General features: G+C 33.4%; 1 protein-coding gene across 1 annotated transcript in view; it reads left to right on the top strand.

Annotated features, from left to right (window-relative positions):
* LOC106714156 overlaps nt 1-9,689 on the top strand; it is a 43,338-nt gene extending 33,649 nt beyond the window's left edge. Inside the window, exons 6-8 of the mRNA XM_045679346.1 lie at nt 2,830-2,963; nt 7,359-7,560; nt 9,429-9,689. Coding sequence (XP_045535302.1) covers nt 2,830-2,963; nt 7,359-7,560; nt 9,429-9,514 — 422 coding nt within the window. The 3' untranslated portion in view covers nt 9,515-9,689. The remainder of the gene's footprint in view (nt 1-2,829; nt 2,964-7,358; nt 7,561-9,428) is intronic.
* The last annotated feature ends 11,166 nt before the right edge of the window (nt 9,690-20,855 follow it).

Raw genomic sequence — 20,855 nt, 5'->3', positions numbered from 1 at the left:
CTCTTAGGATGTTCAATTCTGCGACTTTCATCACCCCACGGGGAAAGTTGCATTGCCAATAACTGTAGCGCGACAGACGCTTGTTTTTCCTTAAAGAAAGCATGGAAACTCATACTGCTTCCTCAAACTGGGACAGTATCCAATCCCAGACAGTAGTATTCGCAACGTTTCGGCGATTGAAAAGCTTACTTCAGGCACTAGTCAAGCCCCTCGAAGCTCCTACTGCTCCCTTAAGCTAGGACAGTATGACTGTAAGGTGTCTTAGATTGACAAGCGTACTTCTGGCACGAGTGAACTGCTTTAGATATTGTTCTGCTCCCCCAAACTGGGACAGTATTACGTTATGTATACCTTCAGAGATTGACAAGTGTAATTGCACTGGTGAACGACCTGATAGCACGTATTGCTCCCTCAAACAGGACAGTACAATTGTAGAGCCTTCAGGTTTGACAAAGTATTTTCCGGTTCTAGCAAAAAGTTTTAGACATCGTACTTTTCCCTCAAAGTTGGATAGTACTTCACGGCTCCTCACCGCTCACCAGACCAATAAGGCTCCGCAGGGCATGTTAAGCTTAACAACAGCAAAGCTGATGCGGTAATAACGGTTCGCTACTTAACAAATTTTAATACAGCCGACTTATTACACTCGAATAGATGTTGTCGCGACTCTTTCAATAGATTTTGGAATACGACTTCGTCAGGAAAAGTTTTGCTTTCCCTGCTGCCATTTATACCATACTTTAACACACACTTGACAGTGACGGAAAAAATTTATATGTTGTGGCACTCCTCTGAATAGAAACCTTTCAAGCATCCGAAGAAGAAAAGATTTTCGATGGTTTGCCCTCTGGGTCAGTTTCACCGACACACTGTCATGAGCCAACCTAGCCCCTAGAAGGGTTGTAACGCTTGATAGATTCATAGTTTGAACGTCGCTTTATTTTGTGATATGATCTCAGTACATGTAAGGAAACATACATTTATAGGTGTTCTTATATTGATAAGATGTTTTCATTGCTTTTTAGCCGTTTCATTACCTAAAATAAGCTAACTGAAAGTGGAATATCCTAAATCGCTTAACTTGAAATTAATTTTTTGTTCATAATACAAATTATGCTAAGTACCGACAATCTTGTAATTCCCCGTCTAACAGTTTGAATGTAGTTAGTTTATTCTACTCTTTGAACAGATAATCAAAACGGGGATATAAGTCATCACTTGACTTTTAAACATTGCAAAATCTTATTTTGTTCTCTCTTTTCTTTTTGTCATGTTAAGTCGTACGTAACTAAAATTTCACGTATTGGCTTTACGCATGGCTACGTGTTCCTTAGAAACTAACGATTTTACTTCTATCACTGTTTGAGTAAGTTATTGTTTTCTCAGATAATATATTATTATAAAGACTGATTCAGGACCACTTATCTTGCTAAATATGTCGAAAGAGCTTCACATGTTTATCTTGGTGTAAGTTAAATTGCATCTGATAGTACTTTGACGTTTTCTGTTTATTTATGTAATGAAAATAGTGCTGGCAACTGCATAACGAAAATTCGATGCCACGAAAATCTGCATAGAATTTCAAAGATAGCGTTAAGTCAACCAAGCCGAACTGGGCCGGGCGGTTGACTGTGGCCTAGTCGTCCCTAGTTTACGGTGAGCTCCGAGACCGAGAATGACGATGATGCCACGAAAAGGCTAAGCATATGTGTACTACATAGCCGAGCAAAACTGGAGCAATCGCTTTTTCAATTACTTGTATCAAGATATTCTTTTTTCCGGGTTAGTAATACAAATCATCCGAACCAATTAATTGCGATTAGTGATCAAAATACCTCTAACGATCTTTTTAACGAAAAATTAAGTGCTTTTATCACATTGTTGCGTTCTTATTTCACAAGCCACCAGAAGATAACAAACAGATCTCTCATAAAGGACTTCGGACATCGAACGGAACACATAATAATGAAATTTTACCTGTTAATAAAATTTGTATTATGTTTCCTGAGATGTCCGAAGTCCAGACAAGGGCTTTCTGGTGGTTATTCCACCAAAATAATTCGGTTATGAGTCGAACAATGACAAGGTGGTGGCTTGGTGGCGTGCTCCCGGGTTTTGGAGTTGCAGGTTAGGTCCGCTAGAGGCGCTGGTGTCGGCAGTGGCGCTAGCGGAGCTGTCACGTGACGTGAATTGGGGCGCACCGGAAGGAATGAAGCGATGTACTCTCATAAAGGACTTCGGACATCTCAGGAAACATAATACAAATTTTATTAACAGGTAAAATTTCATTATTATCGAAGTGGAAACTGAACTCTCATTTGATGTACAGATGTAAAATATTATAACATATTAATGCATTAAAAATATGACTAACAATGTACATTTAAAGTTAAATGTTTGTTTTAGCATAGCTAAGCATAAAGTATAAAAACATCTGTCTCAGGCCAACTTGTTCAGGCTCGCTTGCGAACAGTGTCAAGTAGTACAATGCCCTGCTATTACGAGGTGCAAACCCGTGTTTACTTGAAAAATTTTAATATTAAATTTTTTGTATTTTCTCTTACGAAATGACGATTTTCATGTCACTGTTTTAGATGACTGTTAAGTCAATATTGTGAAATAGGAAGAAGAGTGAAATACTTTATTTGCGATTGTATAAAATAATATAAGGAGTTCGAATATCAAATTGTCTAATCTTAGATACTTATTTTCAGCTGAACAAATCTCTTAGTTATTATTCTATACTATGCATTTTTTTTTAAATTTTTTAATTTGTGTTATTTTTAGCCGATTTATAAAAATTAATTGTATGTTTTGAATTGCTAACAGTACTACCGCCGTCGTCCCCGGTGATCCACACCAGTCAACACTACTATATGCCTGGAGACATCCTGCGTGCCAACTGCACTTCAGGTCCGAGCCGCCCGCCATCTGAATTGACATTTTACATCAATGATATACCGGTAAGTTAAAAGGTTACACTTCTAGGAAAAATGTCACATTAAAATGTTACACGTCTAGGAAACTCTCAATAGGTAATAGAAGGACAAGTTGATAACACGTAGATGCTGTGCGGGTGCTGCATTCATTATGAAGATTAATTCTCACATGACTGTTTAATCTGGTGTCTGCTTCAATATGTCTCTAAACGTGACACAGCGTATATTGCTCTTAATGATTATTGTAATGTTATTTTTTGATATTAAAATCGTTGTTCTTCTGAAAATCTGGCGCTTTTTAATCTAAAAAAGCAGGAGTCTGTGGTATTTATGTAAACAAGAGCGCATTTCAAATTCATAAAAAAATAACAGTTGAAATGACGCTCGCAATTTTAATTCCAGTTGCATGGTTTGAAATACCGCAGACATGGTTGTGTAAATTCCACATATGTGTGATTTTAAACCGAATAAAAACTGCAAATGTTCACGTAAATTCCAGGAATCGTGGAATTGATCTTAAGCCCTTACAAGTTTTCCAATTTATATTTTCCGATTTATTTTCTTTAATTTTAATTCCACTCATTTAAGCAGATGAAATCGAATTCAGATATCTAATGTATATTAAATAAGCTTCTTCCCGTGACTTCGTCCTCGCGGATATTAAAGAAAAAACTTAATAACTTGCATATTTTTTCTTTCAGACTATTTTCTATATCTGCTAAATTTCATCGTGATCCTTAAAGCCATTCTGGAGATACCTTCCATCCATCCATCCATCTAAACATTCGCATTTATAATATTAGTAAGATTAATATTATGTTTTATTAGTTGTAAGTTAAATTATAACATTAATTAATATTTCCTTAAAATAAAATTGAAGTTCATTTTACGAACTCTTAGAAAATTGACTATTACATTGTTGAAGGAACTATAAAAGCAATTTGTATTAAATTCGATGCTCTTTTGAAGCAAGAACTTACCCAATTACTAGAGAAATGTAAGCTTCTTTTGGAAACTTATTCGCTTACAACTTAACGTCAGCATTTAATTAACATTTTATTTAAATAAACTGAATTATAAACAGCTCAGTAGTCTTTTTTTACCGAAAAACTGACTTTGAGTTTTTATAATTTCAAAATTTGCAATTTATAAAATTGCTATCATGATATAAATCGTTACGTAATATTAAGTACTAAAATTAGTTAAATCGTTACTAAAACAGTACTTAATCTACACTAAGGGTCGTCCTTAAAGAACTTTAAATTATCTTTATTTAAAGACAAAGCGAGTACAAAATGCATTAGATTATTAATTTAAAATTCAACTCACTTGAGGAAAGGATGATCCTCTCTTAACTTAAGTACCGGTCAAGAGAACGATACTTATTAATTCACTAGTTCTTTTCTCTTCTCCCGAAGCTTAGCAAATTTTTCTCATTTTCTTCGATGAATATTAGTCATTTAAATTTGGATACAATAACATATAAGTATAACTTTATGCTCTAACCGTGGCTTTCTGAGACCAAAATCTCCGATTAAAATATATTATTATCTCTGTTTTGTCAAGAATAATGAGAGGGATGAAGATATGTTTTATACAAAGATTTTGATCTCAGAAACCCACAGTAACAGTGATATAGTCCGAATAACTCCCGCGTCCAGTGTAATACCACGACCAAACAAAGGACAGGCGTGAAGTGGAAGTCATTGTGCATTTTGTCTGATGAGTGTAGATGCCAACTCTTGTCCTCTTCCCTTTCCCACCATAACAAAGAAGGAACGGATGGAAATTGAAAGTATATCCCAATTCCTAGTTCTAAATTTTTGGAAAAAGACAAGATAATCATGATGCATAAAATATATTCATCTTTTGAAGTTTTGTTAAAATTCATACTGTAGTAGGTTTAACATGATTTTTCGCATATAGAAAGTTTAATTATTCTAATTCGGTGCTCCCCTAAATCGCCTGAGGCGAGCCGACCATTATACGGGTTACCCACAAAATGGCAGACGTATGTAACAAACTGCTTGCCTTGTATAAAGCCTGAAGCCACTTGCTGAAATTCATTGAAGTAAAACAAATTATTTTAACACTTGTGTCGTGTTTAAACGAATAGCGGGCGTTGAATTAGTCCTTTTTTAAAATTACGTACATCTATGTTATGATGATTTTGTAGTTTATGTTCAGAAAATTTTATAAATAATGTCAATATTACGAATTTTATTTCTCTAACTAACCGTGGGTTTCATATTTGACAAAACACCGATAACAATATATTTTAAACGGAGATTTTGGTCTCGGAAACCAACTGTTGTTAAATCGTTTTGGAAGAAAACATTGTTAAGGTTAACTCTTTCGAGTATTTTCTGATTCTGATTTCCTGATTGCTGACTTCAAAAAGAAGGAGGTTATCAATTCGACTGTTTTTTTACTATGTGTGGTACCGCGAAATTCCGCCGCTGGTGGTCCGGTTTTGATAAAAAATATTTTAATCGAAAGGAAGTGCTTGCAGATGGGTCCCATTTTTTATATTATACTATGATGAACGTATAAAAGAAATGAATACAGTAAACTTTCAAATCTAAAAATATTAATACCATTCAGATATCAATGTTAAAAAAATGTTTTTGACAGATAGACAGATGGACGGACATCAAAGTGATCCTATAAGGGTTCCGTTTTTTTCCTTTCAAGGTACGAAACCATAAAAATAAAAATGTTCATGATATTTTTAAAAATACAAGAGGATTCTAGAAACACATAATTTAACATAATCATAAAACTGTATTTGTATTAAAAATACGAAATTAAAATAAGCCATATGGCCTAACGTACTGGTTAATTAAAGCGCGTAAAATAAAAATATAAGCCCTCATTCAGTTCATTGCTGGATAAAAACAATTGCTTTACGTACAAAAAATACTACTTTTTTACATAACGTTAATTAATTAACTTTTTAAAACAAAGAGTTTCAACTTTTTAGAATTTATACATTTGTGTTCTCCCACAATGTAGTAACATTGAAATTATGGTGATAAATAAAATATTAGAAAGCTTACGACCGAAACTAAATCGACTTCAATCTATTTTCCTTGGTCAAAGATTTTTTAATCAATTTGGTGAACTTTCACTGCAACATTAACCGGTCGGTCCATATTTGTACTCACTCATACAAAGAAATTAAAATAGTCTCTAGATTTTGTAAGGTCCTATTACTGTGTTCAGTCGTAAATCAACGATTATTAGCATACCTAAACGTTAGGCGATTCCCTAGCTTTTTTAAAAGTATCTGAATTATTATAATAATTAGTAAGGTGCCCAAAAAGTTCGTGTAATAAGAGAAATTACCCTTCTTCTGTAACAATAATTAAATATAAACGTATAAGTAAAACGTATCTATATTATGTTAACGTATAAAATTAATAAAATCTCATTTGCAAATACAGTAAGATATTACATCCAGTGTTACAGATCTCGCAATTTTTTGTAAAAAATAACACACTCCGCTGACTTTATGCTCGTGAAAGTTTTATTATGATTGAAATTTCTCCTTGTATCGTATGAGATTGTTTTGCTGGAAATATTGTACGTTGTATTCGGCACGGAATTTCTTGTCAACACTTTTTGTTGCTGAATTCGTATTAAAGTTATGACTTTCGTTGTCCTTGATAGATTACTGTAAGTGTACGACGGAGTTATTTACATATTTAATGGTGGGAATATAATATAAAGGGGATAAATGTTAGTCATTTGTTGGTTTACAAAGTTAGAACGTTATTTTACGTTAATTAATTAAGAAACGGCTTAACTCACGTTTGATCGTCCGGTGACGGCACCGACTAGTTTCGAACCCATCGGGGGTCCATCTTCAGGGCGAGTGTTTAATCCGAAGACTTCGCAGTCGCGTCGCGTCTCGCACACTCAAACGTGAGTTAAGCCGTTTCTTAATTAATTAATTATGATGTCTCACGAAAGTTTAAACAAGTTATTTTACGTTATAATTTTGAAGATGGAAACTGAAAGAAAATACTATAATTAAGGGCAATCTACATCATATGGCTGGTCACATCGATTTAATAAGATGCAAAATTATGATCGACTCTATTATAGTTCTGTATTTTTAGGTTTGATGAACTTTTCAATTTAAACTGAATTCTTTGAATTACTCTTTTAGGACAATATGTTTTAGTTTAATGTCAACATATTTCATCCTTTATATAATTAAGGAATTCTAACTACTCTGTAGGATAGCTATGATGATATCTTAGGTACCTAAATCCGATAGGAAATATAATACGATAGGAAATTTCTCACATAAAGAATCTGAACATACATAGTTATATAGTTAGTCCCTTCGCACGTCACATAACTACAACTAGTTATACATATACTTGTACTAAAATGTGTATAATTTGCCAGGTGTCCCCTGGGATGTACAACGTGCAACCGGCAGCGGAAGGACTGTTTCGTTCAGAGCAATACGTCCAGGTACAATTATGGCCGGCTCATTATGAACGCGGGGCTCCGATACTTCGCTGCGAGGCCAAGCTCGGGGAGCTTTACAGGGATAATTCCGCTGTCGCTCTCTATTCAGCGAACAGCGATCCTAAAATTGAACGAGGTAAGCTCTTGACGAATAAAGTTAGTGAATATATTAGTTTAGAAGCAAGCTGCATAATTGAATTTCCACTTTTCAAAGAAATCTTGTAGAGACCCAAATAATTATTAAATGAACAATTATTACCGACCTTTGTTGCAGTAACCAGATTTTAGTTCAGTTTGGAAAAACGTGTATAGAAATAATATAACTAACAATTGAAGAGTACCAAAAAAGCGAGCAAATTGTTGAAAATAATATTTGAATTTGTTTTTTAATTAATATTAATGATAACAATTACAAGAAATAATGTTATCAAATGTGAATATATTATATAAATCGAATTTGAATTATTTCACCTTTAATATTCCAAGCTGATGAACATAATTGCGATATCAAATAAAGATGACGTCGTAGAAAATGATACGCCAGTCAAATACCCTTATCTCTAATACAATGGGAGCATAAGCGTTAAAAGAGAGCTTGCTCGGGACAATGTAGCATATGCGAGAGGAAACTGAGATAATGAGATCCTCTGACTTTTAAGAGACAGGACCTGTCAAGCACGCGCATTCTCCTGCGTCAAATAAAAACGAACAATGAGTTTTCAACTTCCTTGCTTGTGTGCTCGTTTCGTATTAGTGTGTAATTTTTGAGTCAGTATGCGTTCACAAAGAAGTTTTTACTACTTGTGAGCATTATATACACATGTGTAAATGTCATAGTTACCACACTATTGGGAAAAGTGGGCAGAATTTATTTAGTTCAACGACGATTTTTTGCTTAGTCCGTTTCTCTATAATCAAAGATGAGATCACTACCAAAGAGGTCATTCAGGCTCAGTAACTTATTGCTCCCCGGCTCCCCGGCTCATTGGCGGAGACAATTTCCTACGATGGCAACACTGAACCGTTGTTCAGTCATAATATATTTAGAATCGACGCGTGTCGGAGTACAGCTTAATACACTGTGTGGTTTTTAGTTGAATGCAAGATTGTATTTCGGTTATACTTTGTAGCTTTGAAATACTGCAGTTAGTTTTATTATTTATTAAATTTTAGATATGAATTTGAGGTACTATTTAGTTTAGGTGCTATTACTACTGACTTGTTCGGTTGTTTATATTTTTTTTCTTAAAAAAGTTAATTTAAAAATCCTTTAATTTGAACTGGGAAATCTTAATATTACAGTAATGTAATTTATACCTATTATCGTAAATAATGGACATTTGAATAGTCTGCACTGAACTTTGTATATCATTTTTAAATATCTAAAATTCATCAGAATTCTATTTTGCTATTCTATCTTAGTATGAGAGGGCATAAGTGAGAAGGAGTAAGCAACAATGTTGTTAATATTCTCGGAAAATACACGGACGTGGTAACATGTTTTCGCCAAATTCACTTAAATGTTGCCATAAGGATGTTATAAATTTACCAGAGCGGTTATTACTTGTGTTAACGAATTAGTTAAAAGTATTAAATCCTTACATTAACTTTATTTAATGAAACTTTTGTAAACTGTTATTTTGTTTACATTATTTCGTTAAAGTATAAATTTATGATTCACAATTCTATGACAGTTTTTAATATTACTAGTCAGATTATAAATTGATAGTTCACATATAATATAACAAAATGTAGCGGAAAACTTTATCTAATCTTTAATACTGGGTATAGACAAAAAGTATTTTCCATATTTGAGAGATATAAAGCATATATATCACACAAATAGGTCATTGAGACCAATAAGCGACATCGTAATGCATACTTCAAATGCAAACAATAATATATGACTCGAATGCAATGCGAACGACCAATTCACTATTGTTAAATAACAATTTGCCAGTAATTTATTTTAAAATATTCCTCAGAATGGCTTTTTCTTTTCAGTGACGTCGCCAGGTTCCGCGGCCAAGCTGCAAACGTGCCAAGTTCTGTTACTGCTCCATATTGTTGTCTGGGCTAATAATACATAGACTAAGACTAAACCATAGACTTGTATAATAATATAGTTTAATTATTAGATGTATTGAAATCAGATCGATATGGTAATGTGAATTTGAATTTATAGATAATTGTACCTAAAGACGAGCTGAAAATATACCAAAGAATGTAAAGACTAAGATTATTGTTGATTTAATACAAATTATACGTCGGATATATTTCGTTTTATTTAAATTTTTCACCTTTATTGCAGGACTTTAATCTATAATCGAACTCAATGATAAATTATATTCAAACGTAATAATGTCTCTGACTACATAGCTATAAAGTTATTGAGGTTATAATTTCTCATTTCCATTGAATTCTAGTCGAATTACTTATTATAGATAGGAAATAGCTTAACTCACGTATGATTATCCGGTGACGGAATCGACTAATTTCGGACTCGTCGGCGAGCCTTAATGCGAGTTGCAAAGCAACACTCGCCCTGAAGATGGACCATCGACGGGTCCGAAACAAGTCGGTACCGTCACCGGACGATCATAAGTGAGTTAAGCCGTTGTTAATTATTATAATGTCTTACAAAAGTTTAAACAATTGAATGCTTTACTTCTTTTGATTGAATATAGTCGTGATTTACATGAACGAAAACTTGTATATACTCCTACATTTACTATGAAAAACCTTCATGCACACTCTAAAAGATAACAAAATAAAATTTTTGTTTGTTCCGGTAACAATTTTAAAAAACATTTATTTTTTGTTTATTCTGTTGACGTACTAAAGGAAGTGACATCGAATAAAATTTAGAGTGGTGGCTTTGTTTGACAAAACAAAACGTGTGGCTGTACACAGGGCGATATAGGAAAAAATGTAATTAAAAAGTTTATTCACGGTAGACGCACGGATCAGCTTTATTGTGACCGTGTCAAACATTTGACTGTGTGTACAGTCGAACTATTAAATACGCTACTCATTTAGAATCGAATAACGCGTATTTAGAGTACGCACCATTAGAGTTATAACTTAACACGTATGTATGTTACGACAACAAGTTATCATCCTAATTGAATTGTAATTGCTGAGTCAAGTACTATTTTACTGAAATGGGTAGGAAATGAACTTCTCTCGACTGTACTATCAGGGAATCTGGCGGTGTTCGACCTTAAAAACGACACTCGATTGAACGTTTCGTGAGCACACGACGACGCGGAAACAACCAATATGAAGCAGCTTTTAAATATGTTTGTATGAAAAAAGTTTAGTCAGGGGTACTTTTTACTGTTATGTGTCCATTGTTTGCGCAACACACTTGTTTGTTACGTTGTAAGGAACAAGACAATTTCTCTATAAAAGTAACACCGTGAAAGGCCCTGACTGTACATGCATCCATATCATGTACCATTCAGTTTCATCAATACAAATGTACGAGTATATTTTTATATTTAATTATCTGAAAGGCTCTCAAATGTAATCAATAAACAAATTCATTAAGCAAATAGAATGTAATATAATGATAGTGTCCATATTAATTTCGGTTCTATAAAATTATGAAAACGGGTATCAATTTTTACAACGAGTATTTCACGAAATTGAATTCAGAAAAAGAAATCTTTCCACACTCGTTATTGAATAAATAATAAATAGTAAACTTCAATATCATTAATTTAAAGCTCAAAAATTGATATCTTGCCAACAATTCTACCAAATAAAAATATTTTCAGCATTGAAAGTCGTTATGAAGTAATTATTTTATTTGTTTCAAGGTTGCATTCGTTAGCTTTCAATACCACAGGGAATAATGGATTTGGTCTTTCATGCCAAGATAAAATAAATTGAGCATGCAATTAAAATATTTTGAAATAACTAACTGCGGCTTTATACGGTTTTTGTGCGGTAGGTAGAGTTACACTTATCGTGATTTTCACGGAGAAACTATGATTTTAAAAATTAAAAATGGATTATCATAAAAATGCACAACTGATTTTTGCAATGAATTTCCTCTCTCGAAACACCCATACAAAAACATTTTTTCTTCCAAAAACTACATTGAACAATATGTTTTTGTAAAACACATTACAATTTGATTTGTTCAAATTTTCTTTAAAATGTTTTTTATACGTTTTAAGGGACAAAATCAAACATTGAATTTAAAACTAAAACAACAAGATCAAGACAATCAAATTACTTTCAGCTTAAAAGTCGAAGTATTAATGCAGTTGTAAAAGTATATAAGAAGTTACACCATTGGTATTCGATGGAAGTAAAACTATGTTTACACAAACCGAGACCGAAGTCCGCCTTTAAAGTTGAATTAAAAACTTGCAACTGTTTTTGTCGGACTCAGCTATTTAGAAGTTGGTTTACTCTGAACAGTTCCCTTATTGGAAACACGTCAAACGTTCGGCGCCGCGTTTTTCTACTTGTTTTCTTTATTCCATCTCTACTTGATAAGTTTGGAAGACGCTATTGATGGCCAGTCTGTAAAGTTTTTGTGATTCAGTTGTGCTGTTGATAAATTAAACTGTCTTTTGTTACTGTCATATACACATTCGGTTTACTTATAAATCTCAAAATTGTTAATTTAGAATGTGTGGTAGTATATTTTGGTAAGTTATAATTCAATCCTTTAACGTTTTTAATGATATAATATGGCAAACAGTGGTTACTTTAATTCGCCAAAATAATGAAGTGACCGCTGCCTATAGACATTCGCATTTGGAGATGCGATGCCTGTCTTTAATCGACAAACGGGCGCACAGAAAGAAAGTAGGTCTGCTTCCAATGCCTCCCCCCCTGTACCAAATTCATCTTCCATTACCATCCCTTACAAGATACAATTGGGAAAGGGAAGAGGACCACAATTAGTCCTCTGGAAAGCTAAGTATGAGCTACATAAATTTCCTTTTATTTCTAGAAAAATTAATATTATTAATAACATAATTACTGCTAAACTTCGAGACTTTAAGTTACTATAGAAGTCTCTTACTGAAGATTATCATTATAAATGAATAAAAGACTTCTTCAATAGCCATTTAACTTGAAGTTCGGCACTTAGAATAATTATAACTTACAAAAAAAACATGACATTTCATGTAAACGACCATTTGTAGAGCCGAATCGATCGTAAAGGCTTTATGAGTGGACAGGTTCGGCCATTTCATTTAATTTCTCGTTTTCCGGCGTAAAATTAAATAAGTTAATCGCAATTTTTTTTTTCATTCAAAACATCATCGAACGCTATTGAATATTTATTTTATAATGTACTTTGAAAGGGTCCTTATATGAAAATTATTCGTTAAAAATGAATCCTGATGGAAATCCTATACGTGGGCAAGAGGAATCCGTTTGCGTCATTATTTTTAACCATTGAAAAAGTAAGTCTAAGTAAACACATAAAACATAAAAATTGCGAAGGTTCGCTCACAAAATTAACTGATGTTCCTTTGTTTGTAAAGTTGAAATCTTAATTTAGAGTAAACGCAACGTTTGTATTAAACTATTTACCGTTACCTCTGCGGCATTACATCGCTCGTGTGGCATCTATCTTAACGTCCAATCAATGTACGCGGCGACTTTCAACTAGTGCCCTCGTAAAAGCGTATTACGATCCATTGAAGGCCGTAAATGGTCGTTTAGTATGGCTAAATCTTTTATTGGTACCGATAAACTTGAAGTCAGGAAAAAAGGTTTTTTCTACTGTAAATTCGTCACTTTTTTCTAAAGATGTAGTTAGGTTATTGTACAAAATCAATTTATAAATTTTTATCTCTACTTGTGATACGTCGGAAAATGTTTAGTATTCCTCACTCGTGGCAGATCTATCTTTCAAAGAACAAAGTGCCGCGGCGGGATGAAGCGAGAATTGGATATGGTGCCTCGCAAACTTATTGGTTCTTCTACAACAGACCATTTTGCAATATCGGACGCTGAATAAAACACTCCCTTTTTATATCTACGGTAAGATACACTCCATTTAATTTTTAAAAAGATATACATTTCTGCGAAGAAATTTGGAAAAACGCTTATCAGAGTGGACGTATTTTTATTACGATCAAAATACGAGTTAATTTATATATTATTATCTATATATTACACGAATGTAGACACTCCGTACCTATTGATTGTATAGATTACTCTTACCATCCATCAGAGTATAGGAGTACGACCCAACATCAGCAAATGCTGTCGTTAGAAGCTACGATCATAAAGTCAATATCATCATCATCAGCTCACTATACGTCCCCACCGAGGGGCTCGGAGCCTACCCCAAGTTAGGGGTGACTAGGCCATAGGCCAGAGTCAATGTACGACACCTAATTTTCCTTGTACCACAAACTTTCATACTATACTGTTAGTCCTCTAATTGCTACCGAGTGTTTCGACCCGAAATACATGTACAAGACATATTTCCATCGCTCACAATCTTTTTGAAAGAAGAAAACTGGTGGCAAACGAGCAAGCGGCCATCCGCAATTATAAATGCGTTGCCTATCTTTAAACGATAGACGAGGGGATGCGGACTGAGGATGCACAGAAACAGAATGTTTCCTATGCCTCTCCTCCGTCATATCCACTTCCTCTTCCCATAATTTTCATATAAAAAGATTGGGAAAGGAAAGAAGACTAAACTTAGGCCTCCGACACCACATTCATCACACGAAATGCGGAATTGTATCCACTTCACGCCTGTCTTCTGTGTGGTCGTGATTCACCGGGCGAGCCGACCAACTCCTGCAACATACGTTGTGCTGGTGTTTACCGTTGTTTAATACATCTATCTATATATATAAAAGAAAGTCGTGTTAGTTACACTATTTATAACTCAAGATCGGTCGAATTGATTTGACTGAAAATTGGTGGGCACGTAGCTTAGAACCAGGAAACGGACATAGGATAATTTTTACCCCGTTTTCTATTTTTTATTCCGTGCGGACGGAGTCGCGGGTAAAAGAATTTTTAAGAATAAAAATACAATATACAATATATTGGTAAAAAGTATTAAATTACATTGGTTTGCGGTGATCGAGCGACTTGTATTCAGAACACGTGCCGATATCTAGAATTGTAATTAAAATTTAAGTCTGTTCGTGAAATTTAATCACGTTCGTTTGAGGGCAAAACTTGAATAATTAATTAAATAGTCGTTAACGGATTCTAACTTGTGAATGTAATCTTATTCTTTTATACAAATAGCTAGTATTAAATAGCCTTAATTTGATAGCAATCGTAATAAGAACTAAAATAATATAAACAAGGGAAAATGAGCCTTGAGACCTTAGTCCAAAGATCACTGTCATCCGTGTCTTTTTCAATAAAGGAGTTGACGGTCTCCAAAATTCATAAAGTTTTTCTTTTCATATTGAAAAATCTAGTGCTTGACCACGATCCCACCTGATGAAGTGATGATGTGGTCTAAAGATGGTACACGCTAGCTTTGTAAATGCCTATTCACTCCACTCTTGAAGACCCCCACATCGTACTTGGACGGAAAAACTGATGCCGGCAACTTATTCCAATCCTTTGCAGCACGCACAAGGAACGGTGATATAAACCTTTTCGTTCGAACGCGCGGCAAGTCTAAGACTCCAGCCGTATGTCTGAACGTCCGATGGTAGAATGGTGATGGTGGAATTATATCGTGTAATTCCTGCCCACACTCCTCAAAATGCAGCCTATTAAACAAGCCTGTAAGTTATAATAATTGAATTAAATTCTGGTTATTTATTTCCAATACTGATTATTTACTTTTATTAACAAAACTGTGAAATATAAAAGTATTAAGGTATCAAAATCTAATTGTCAACGAACAAAATTGGTGCTAATTACTCGTCGCTAAAACTTTTTACATAAATCTCGTCGTTTCAATCTGGCCGCTCTCAGAATGTATTACCTGTATTACCTCTTTGACGACAAACCTCACCGTGTTCACAAACTTTAATGTGTAATTGAAAACATTTACTTAATGGAAAGGAAATGTAAACTTTTCAGTTTACGTAATGTGTAACAAGAATGTGATTGGAAGGTGACAAATGATTTTTTTGTCTTGATTGAATTTTGTCTAATTTTGAATGCTTAAAAATTAAGTATTTTTTCTTTGTTTTTTATTAATAAATAGCTGTCACCCGGGACTCTGTCCGCGCAGAATTAAAAAAAACATTTATAAGTAGCCGATGTGATCTTACAGACTATGTTCTATGTCTGTGTTAAATTTCATCAAGACCCGTTGAGCAGTTTTGGAGATAACAAACATCTATCCATCCATCTAAACATTGTTTATAATATTAGGAAGATTCCTTTCTATATCTCTAGGTTTTTCATTACATGACATACAAAAAGGTATGACCATAGATTCGTAACCTCGTTTATATTCGTGAGTATATCCAAGTCTATAGATTCTTTTTAAACTTATTCTGTCTGCAGTTTATGTTTCATTTTCAATTGAAAGCTCGTTGTCGTGTCCGAGCCACAAATGGTACGCTTTACTCCATTGTCTGTTAGAGAGCGTATTTCATTATTTCGTGAGGGAACGTATTTGAACGTTTCCTTTCAACACAGACAAACCCAAATACATCGCGACTATCCTAATTACCGTAATAATTTCAAATGAAATCTTCTCACGCGACAAACGCACGCGATGATGTTATATTCTTGTCGTAAGTGGGAAAGATTTTTGCAACTTATTATTATAATAATGCTTAATAGAGTTAGAACTAATATTGACAATGCGATGGAGGAATACTGTTAAAAATATGTAGGAATCAGAAGCAATATTGATTAAAATATGTGTACAAGTAAGAGCGTCACGAGGTCCCGGGTTCGAATCCCGCCATGTACCATTGTGTTTTTCGATTTACATATGTATATTTATCCGACTTTCTTACGGTGAAGGAAAACAACGTGCTATCTTTACATATCTGAGAAGAAATTCAAAGATATATCTAAAGTCAAACAACCTGCACTGGTCCAGCGTGGTTGATTAATTACCCCTAACTTAGTGCAGGCTCCGAGCTCCTCAGTAGGGACGTATAGTGAGCTGATGAGACAAGTAAGAGAGTCATGTATTTTTGACCAATTGTTCAGAATCCAATCTAATTACAGAAAAGAAGCTAGGTTTTTGCTTGAACCCTCTCTAGTTAAAAAAAAGTAATGAAGCAATGGAGAAAGGAATAAAGTCTAAATAAGTCGGAAAGTATAGAAAATTTTGAATATCTATTTTAAGATGTCAAAAGTACAGCTGTGTTATATTTGGATTGGCAAAATAAAATCGGTCTAATTTTAAAGGTGAAATACATGATTTTGAAATAAAGTAAACCATTTAAAAATATATACCGCCCTTTTACGAATCGCTCCGGCAGTTGTACGGTATCAAACAGACTCCTTCAGAAAAACCTAACTGGAAGTTTTTAATTTAACTTTAAAGCCAGATTCACAATCTTGGTTTATGCAAACTGAGTTTTGTTCGCCTTGAATTTGTATGCAAATTATTTACCCGGTGGGAGCGCTAAGCTTTTATAGATTTGCCTTCATTTAATATAGAAATTCTTTTTTTACTAATGCTTTTGGTTGGAATAAAATTTATAAAAAGTACACATTTTTAACATGCATTATTTTCACATCACTGACTATATTCTATTGAAACGTGTAACGTGTAAAAGTGAAAAATACAAAAAGGTGAGTGATTTAATAAAATAAAATATTTATTCAAAATTGAGAATTTTTCACTAGAAATTTATGTAAATTTAGTCTACATCTAAATTCCGTTTTAAATAAAATTCCTTAAAACGCTTCTGACCATGTCTACATTTGCAGTGCTGACTGTGCACTACCGATCTCCTGCATTTTGATTTCGTGTGCAATTCATAATTCGATACTTTTAGTGTAATTCAACAATTTTACCCTCTTTATCTTCATCTTTTTATTAGAATACTAGCTTTTACCCGCGACTACGTCCGCGCGGAATAAAAAATAGAAAACGGGGTAAAAATTATCCTATGTGCGTTTCCTGGTTCTAAGCTACCTGCCCACCAATTTTCAGTCAAATCGATTCACCCGTTCTTCAGTTATAAATAGTGTAACTAACACGACTTTCTTTTATATATATATAGATAGAAGATAGAAGATATATACAGATTTATCAATTTCAATGGATCATAATAATCATAGTGGATATATTATTTTTATAGTTCGAAATTCGCTTTTCGTAAACAAGAAATCGCTTTATTCATGACTTTCTTCAAGACCTTATACATGACATGCCGTCGCCCACGACACCGTCCGCGCGGAAATAAAAAAAAAACTTGATAAGTAGCCCAATTTCAGCGAGATTTAGCAGTTCTGTAGATACCTTGTAACACACATCCATCCATCCATCAAAAAATTAGCATTTATATTATTAGTAAGATTAAAAAGCCATTTTAAGAGCCATTAATCATATTGAGCTAAGGTAATATTTACCACATAACGATTTAATCGTGGGTTTCTGAGAATAAAATCCCCGTATTGAACACATTGTTATCTCTATTTTGTCAAATATAATAACAGGGATGACGATATGAGTTATAGAGAGGTTTTGGTCTCAGAAACCAAAGGTTAATAGAATAATTTAGCCTAAAACACATTATTTACAATCGTTTCCTATAATAAGCACTTCAGTTTGGTTGAAATTATTTAAAAAAAAACAAGTTAAATATATAATTTTTTGCTTGGAAATCAGACGTAACTTTTAAAAAACAAGTAAGTAATAATTATTACGTATTCCGTTAAAGTTATTTTAAAGAATATTAATTTCGTTTTAGATTTAAAAACTTCGCTATTCGAATAGACGCCTGCATTAAATTATCAAGTGCCGACGAACAGAGAGGGCATAAAACATTTCAGGCGCCACAATTTTTTTTATTTACATATTTACTCTACATTTTTACTCTCTTCCAATTTTCACTCTTTATCCAAACGCCTGCTTACTACAGATATTTAAAAAGATTATATACATATTTCTAAATTAAGTAAAAGTCTAACTCAGAGTCGCGAAGTGGTGTTATTGTAGACTAAACATTAACCTATGTATATAAACCAACATCTATATATATAAAAGAAAGTCGTGTTAGTTACACTATTTATAACTCAAGATCGGTCGAACTGATTTAGCTGAAAATTGATGGGGAGGTTCAGCTTAGAACTAGGAGACGGACATAGGAACTTTTTTATTTTGTGTGCATTTTTTTTATTCCGCGCGGAAGGAGTCGCGGGTAAAAGCTAGTTGATAATATAACTTTCTAATGGCAAAATAAGTTTTGAAATCTGTCAAGAAGTTTTTGAGTTTATACGTTACATAAAAAATACGTTTCCTCTTTATAACATTAGAATAAATTTAGTATTAGAAATCTAACCTAATGAGACCGCAGTGGCGGTAGAAACCTTAGTTGCAATATCTTGCGATATTCCAGATTGTTGAACCTTCTTTATTTTCAACACAAAGTAATTTAAACATAGGTTAAAATATAATACATCAAGTGATCTTCTAAAAATATTACACATTACCCAGAATTCAATTCCTTCTCGATCCGAATGAAACTCATTATACAAAAATGCGGAAACCTCAGCCTGAAATAATTCGACAAGAGATATGTGCGCGTTCCCATTGTACCGCTTTATACGGCATACGTATATCACGATTTTTATTACGTCAGTAGAATAACAAAAGAAATGGCGGTTACCTACACGGAGGTTAAGGAACGAAATTAGAACGTTATTTACGTAAATTTAGGAGAAAATGTATTTTGACAACAAAAAAATGTTGCTTATACTAACCACGTGACACTTCGTAAGCTTAAACATAACAACCGTTGATTAAAGTTAGACAAATGCATTTGCAGATGTATATGGGCAACGGTCGCCTCGCTATTTCGGCGAATTCAGGTGGCCGTTTGCTCGTTTGCCACCTTCTGATATATAAAAAAAAAAAAAAATCTAAAAGGCTTACTTGAATACACATAATTTCACTACACATAAGTTCCATACAAGTTTTAAGTCTTGTATAAAGTCGAAATTTATCGCAGCAAAAGGTCTCCAGAGAAATTTTGTTTCGCCTTAATTTTTATTCTCCGGATTAGATATATAGAATAACAATAGGTTCTGAATCTATCTCTTAATAATATGTGCTAAAGTTAAAAATAGTCAATGTTTTGTATTTTTTTATTATTTAAAATACAATCGTGTCCAATGGAAACCGATAACGGTATACGTGAATGCTTCAAAGTGTTATTAGCACGCCGAAAAATCTTGCAAGAATTCATCCGCTTTTCAAATACGGGCCCTTTTTATACAGACACGTTTCGGACCTTTTTTAATTTATTTCCTAACATCTCTGTTCGCTGCTCATAAAAAGTAAGTACTTTTTTGTTAGTAAAGTACATTATTATAGATCAATCATTTTATCATCGAAAAATGGATCATCATCATCATCATCAGATCTCTATACGTCCCCACCGAAGGGCTCGGAACCTACACCAAGTTAGGGGTGACTAGGCCTTAATCACGTTGGCCTAGTGCGAGTTGGTTGACTTCAGATGTATCTTTGAATTTTTTCGCACATATGTGTAGTTTGCATCACTATCACGGTAAGAAAGTTTAATAAATGAACATATTATGTAATTTAAAATAAAAATAAAAAATCATGGTGGGATTGGCGAATCCAGGACCTGCAGAATACAAGACGATTGATTCACCCTTGAGCAACAGACACTCAACAACAACGAAACAAGAATACTGTTGTGATTTTATCTCTGATTCTAGAGTTATGGTAATTTTATAAATTAACTATCGACTAAAATACTTAAATCTATTAAATAGTGTTATATCAACAAAAGCATATTTAATTAATTTATATTGGGAAAGACAAAAGATGGTATATTTAAATAGAGCGAGCAATTTAAAAACCTTATAAAGGATATTTACATTTTACGAATTAATCTTTAATTAATAAACCTAAAATTATTTATGGAAATTCTTTTGTCATACTTGAATTCACATTTAGGAATCAAAGGGTTTGATGTGGGTCGCGGGTTTGATGTAGGGAATTAGAAATAATTTCCTCATAACGAAATACTAAAGGATACAAATATATTGAAAATTTATAAAACAAATAAAAGGGCACAAAGAAATCACATGGATTTTTTTTTTCTATAATAGTTTTAATGCTGCCTGTATTAAAGTTATTTTTAGGAAACAAATTATTTATAAGCTCTTTTAGTTTATACCGTTTTCAAATATAATTTACCTAAGGCACAATAATAATAACAAAATAAGACTTTACTAACAGGCAACGCATCTGCAATTCTCGTAGTGTTGCGGATGTCCATGGGCGTCGATGAT

Source organism: Papilio machaon, chromosome 9 (assembly GCF_912999745.1).
Source record: "Papilio machaon chromosome 9, ilPapMach1.1, whole genome shotgun sequence".
Classification (NCBI taxonomy): Eukaryota; Metazoa; Arthropoda; class Insecta; order Lepidoptera; family Papilionidae; genus Papilio; species Papilio machaon.
The sequence above is the reverse complement of the archived record's forward strand: the minus strand, read 5'-3'. Positions and strand labels throughout refer to the sequence as shown.